A 5,229-nucleotide genomic window follows, 5' to 3' on the forward strand; every position below is an offset into this window, starting at 1 on the left:
GGAGCCTGTGCTCCGCAACGGGAGAGGCCACAACAGTGAGAGGCCCGCGTACCGCAAAAAAAAAAGTGAATTTTGAAATATATGAAACACAGCTAAACAGAGGTACTGTGTTCTTTGTCATAGTTTTTTAATTTCTTTTTTTTTAAACATTATTTATTTATTGTGAAATATAACACAAATACAGATGAGTGCTTAAATCCTATAAATACAGTTTAATGAACGATAAAGTGGACACCCCTATCACCACTCCTGAGGTTGAGAAGTAGGACACTGCTGGCCCCCAGAAGTCCCCACGGGCTCCTCCCCAGTCACAGGTCCCACCCTTTCCTCCTGAAGGTAAACTACTCTCCTGACCTTTATGATAAACATTTCCTTGCGCTTCTTTTTATTTATACCTCCTAAGTATGCACGCTTCAAGACTTGGAACTTTATGCAAGTAGAATCATACTATATGTCATATTAATATTTATAATATAGTGATGACATTTAATTCAGTGTCTTTGGGGAATAAGGTATTCCATATAAGTATGCTTTTTCTTTGTTTTATAACTTTAAGCATTTTGGATAAAAATGTTCTAAATTTCATTATGCCCTTCCCTTGGAGAGTAAACAAACGATCTGTCCTTTTTTGGTGATTTATGTCATTCCTTAGGAGCACCAGTTAATGTGGTGGGCATAAGCCTCCAGGTTCTGAGGTGTGAAGACTATTGTGAAGGTGTAGAAGTGTCCCTTTTCTCACTATATCAATTCACTTTTGGTTGCTTTGTTTTCATTTGTGTGTGTGTGTGTGTGTGTGTGTGTGTGTGTGTGTCTGGTTTTTTATAAAAGTGTTTCTATCTTGTTGCCAGTAGGGTGCCCACCTCCAGCAAAAACCTGCTCATCCTTGTTTAATTTACAGGTACTAAAATCTGTGGGCAGAGAAAACATAAGCAAGTTGATTCTAATTTTGTCTAAAATAAATAGGCAATGAATGAGGGTATTCAGAGGACTTGCCTTTGAAGAAATGCTCACATTTGAACCTCCCTATTCCTCTTTTATAAAATGAGAATAACCACAGAACCTGTCTTACAGCGTTGTTGTGAGGACTAAACAAGGTAACATAGGACCTCAGTTAATGTACTGCTTGGCCCCAAATAATAGCTGTTGTTTTGTTTATTGTCATTGTTAATGTATTACTGTTAAACACCCTTTTTGTCCGCCTTTGTTTTCTGTTTCTCAGCTGCCAAAAACAGATCGAGAGGTTCACTGGGACAGCTGCCTTATGTGACACAGGGCAGTAAGAGGGCTTTCACACATGCCATCTCATCTGATGGATGAGTATAGGCCAGAGGGGAGGGGGCAGATATCAGGATTCTCATTTTCAAGCAAAGAAAATGAAGCTACACTCAGGTCGATGAACTGCCCAAATAACAAATGGTGGAGCCTGGACTCCAAATCAGGTTTTCTGGCTCCAGATCATCCTCTTCTTGCTAAGTCAGTCTTCTTCCCCATTTTTCTAATTCAATCTCATTTGTAAACTAAAATACAATAGTAAGATAGTGGTCCTATTTAGGGTTTGAAGTTAGTTAGTTAGTTAGAAAATCACTATGTGAATCCATGCATTCAACAAGAAGTAAATTCTCAGCCAGAGTCCACTTGATGTAAAAGCACTGCTGTGACTTCATCTCTTCCGACTCTGCCCCTTGTTCACCATGGTCCAGCCCCGCTGGCCTCCCCCAGTGTTCCTCAGACGTACAACACTCACGTCTGTGTCACAGCTCTCACGTGACCCAGATCTCACCATTCAAGTTTCCACTCAGATGCACGCTACCTGCCTCCATTCCCGTCTATCCAATAACCTGCCCTCTTTTCTTCACAGCACTTAAGACTCTCTGAAATTGTCATTTACTGTTTACATGTTTATCGTCTCTCCCCGTCACATCTTGCACACAACTGTATTCTCAGCATGACAGAGCCTAGTACATGGGTGTATGATAGATATTTGGTACACAAATGGATGCATTTTATGGCAGGAGTGACACTAATGGATCTTTTAAAAGGAATGTTAACACTTAAAAATTGATATTCAGAGTTCTTAATTTTATTTGAATGAAAGAATATTGTATAGAAAAGCTGTGGGTGAGAAATTGCAGTACCACTGAAAAGATGATTCCTAGTAAGACCATGAGGTTTAATTCTGCATATCTATATCACTTCTAGGTGCATATAATTTGCAATTGGCTATAGATTTATAATTTTACAAATCTGGTATTTTTTATATACATGGTGGGACTAAGAGATGTCTCCAGACCTAAGTCTCTCATTGTCAGCAGTTACTGTGTAGGTCTGTGATTAGAGCTCAGCTATGCACTTGGCCAGTTCTTCTCAGCCAAACTAGTACTTCTTATATGTCTGGTATTGCCTTGATACTGTAGTTCTTAACCACTTTGGAATCATAGACGCCTGTGAGGTAGTAATGAAAGTCGCAGACCTGCTCTCCAGAAAATGCACATATGCACATCACATACAACTTCACACAAAATGTCAAGGAGTTGGTGGACCTCAGGTGAATAGATGTAGGTAGGTAGACAGATGTAGATAGATAGGTAGGTAGGTAGATAGATAGAGACTATAAATAAGCACCAAACCAGTGATTGTGCCCATGTGCTTTAGGAGTTCAGAGGAAGGAAGATAAATGCAGGCACAAAGACGATCTAGGAAGATTTCCCCAGGGGGCAGAGCATTTCAGTCAGGATAGAACCGTAGGAGCTAAAATGAAGAAGTCAGAAAATGGGAGTGTAGCCAGAAGAAAGTTGTGAACAGCAAGTGAGAGTGGGAGATAGGGTCAAGGACTGGGAGTGGGTCATATAGCCGAGTACAGGAAGCTATAAATGGTGGACTGGATGGATGAAAGAAGAAAGCAAATTAAGCAGCTCCACTCCTTGAAGCCTTTTTTAACTGAACAGTAATACCTCCACCAACAAAAAAATCAACATTATCAGAAGCATCAACCAACCATCAGCCATAAAATTAATGGGGACTGAAATGCATTCTAGGGGGGCTTCATTAGAAGGTCATGAAGCCAGAAAAAATCCCATCTATGCCTCTACTTGTGAAAATACAAACTTAGCTATTCTTGCCTCTGCCTTTACTCAAGACACGCCTTCTTCTAGGAATGCCTTTTCTTTGCCTGGGAGGGATCAAGATGGTGGAGTAGGAGGACATGGAGCTCACCTCTCCCCACAAGCGCATCAAAAATACATCTACATGTGGAACAAGTCTCACAGAAAACGAACTAGAAACTGGCAGAAGAACTCTGTACAACCAAAGCTGCAAGAAAGATCTCCACTTAACCGGGTAGGGCAGAAAAAAGGCATCAGATTGGGCCCTGTATCCCTGGGAGGGATCTGAAAGGACGAGAAGGTCCACATGGGCAGACCCTTACCCTGGGGAGTGAGCAGGCCGAGCCACAGTCTGAGTGTTCAGTCCTGGCGCCCTGAACGGAGGAGACAAGCCCCTTTGGCTGCTGGGAGAACTGCTGGGACAGATAGAAGAGCTGCAGAAGCCTAACTCGACTCACAAGGAGTGCACACAAGTTGGCTTGCAACAGCCAGGGCAGAGAGAGCCTTGCACTGGTGGCTGCTGCCTCACCAGACTCCCTAACCCAAACGGGGCGAACACCCCTGCTCTGTTCACTCCACACCACAGTCTGGTGTGAGATCAGGGTCAACCGGGCTATGGGAAAAGACTTGGTTTAGCTACACAGAGACAGCCCCGGGGGGGCCTGGGTTGTGATCTAGGTGGGGTGGCGGCAGCCACTGTCAGCGGGCACTCGGCCAGCACCCCAGGAGCAGGCAGCGGTTCATCCCCCAGCTGAGCAAACACTCCCCGCCCCCATCCACACCGCAGCTTGGCGCAGGATCTGGGGCAGACAGGCCCAGGGAGAAGGCTCGACCTAGCTGCTCAGACACAGCCCTGGGGGACTGGGCTGTGATCCAGGTGGGGCACCGGTGACCACTGTCAGAGCTCACTCCAGCTGCGCCACAGGAGCACCGGGCCCCGCCCACTCCACAGCACAGCTCGATGCTGGGTCTGGGGGAGACCGGTCCTGTAAGAAGGCTGCCACAGAGGCAGCCCGGATCTCAGACGGCAGCACAGCCACCTCAATCCCTGCAGCCACAGTGCCCTGACCCCCAGCCCCAGCCTAGCAAATGCCCCAGCCCCGCCCACTCCACACCACAGCCTTGCACTCGATCTGGGACAAACACAGCAAAGAAAGAGATGTGACCCTGGGCCGCGTCTGAGCAGAGCTGACGTCACCTACTTAGGCGGCACATTGGTGCTCTGTAAGTGCACGAGCCCCAGTTCCTTCAGCACTCCCCACCTTTGGGGCGGAGCATGCACTCAAGGGTAATGGAGCCTGATCAAGCCTGACCCTCAGGGCTTCTGCTGCAACAACTGGGAACCTGACAGGGTGGTGACTGCCACTGAACAGAGAGGAAGTCCTGCCTCACACCCTGCACAGGATTTAGATCCCCCAACACCAACCACACCCCCATCAGAGTGACAACGGCCAGTACACCCTGAGGACAGACATGGCTGGTGTCCATATCAAAACCAGCCCTCACACCAAAAATATTGGACATACACAGTCTACACAGGGATGCTCTCAAATAGAAACACTCCTTCAAGACCAAAATAGATAACTGTTTCTCCTAAATTCATGGAGACAGAGAAAGTTAACTAAAATGAAAAGCAGAGGAACTACTCCCAATTAAAAGAGCGAGGGAAATCCCCTAAAAGAACAAATAAGGAAACAGAGCTCACCAGTCTGCCAGAACTCAAGTTCAAAAAGGTAGTAATCAAAATGCTAACTGAATTAAGAAAGATTATCAGTATAAACACAGATCACTGTAACAAGGAACTAGAAACTAAAAAAATGAACCAAAGATAATTCAATTTCCAAGATAAAAAGCAATCTGGAAGCAATGGATAGCCGACTGAATGATGCAGAAGAATGAGTAAGTGATCTGGAAGACAGACTAATGGAAATCACCCAATCAGAACAGCAGACCACTATGGAGAACAGTATGGAGATTCCTTAAAAAACTAAAAATAGAACTACCATATGACCCAGCAATCCCACTACTGGGCATATACCCTGAGAAAACCATAATTCAAAAAGAATCATGTACCACAATGTTCATTGCAGCTCTATTTACAATAGCCAGGACATGGAAGCAACCTAAG

At 45.1% G+C, this 5,229-nt stretch overlaps 1 protein-coding gene across 2 annotated transcripts in view; it reads left to right on the plus strand.

The window, feature by feature from the left end:
• CCDC191 (coiled-coil domain containing 191) overlaps nucleotides 1-5,229 on the plus strand; it is a 102,449-nt gene that overhangs the window by 89,410 nt on the left and 7,810 nt on the right. Inside the window, exon 17 of one of the 2 annotated variants that reach the window (XM_028493432.2) lies at nucleotides 3,153-3,405. The exons of the other annotated variant lie outside the window; for it this stretch is intronic. Coding sequence (XP_028349233.1) covers nucleotides 3,153-3,390 — 238 coding nt within the window. The 3' untranslated portion in view covers nucleotides 3,391-3,405. Of the gene's footprint in view, nucleotides 1-3,152; nucleotides 3,406-5,229 lie in introns of those variants that run through there. 2 annotated transcript variants of the gene reach the window in all.

This window comes from Physeter macrocephalus, chromosome 1 (genome assembly GCF_002837175.3).
Source record: "Physeter macrocephalus isolate SW-GA chromosome 1, ASM283717v5, whole genome shotgun sequence".
Taxonomy (NCBI): Eukaryota; Metazoa; Chordata; class Mammalia; order Artiodactyla; family Physeteridae; genus Physeter; species Physeter macrocephalus.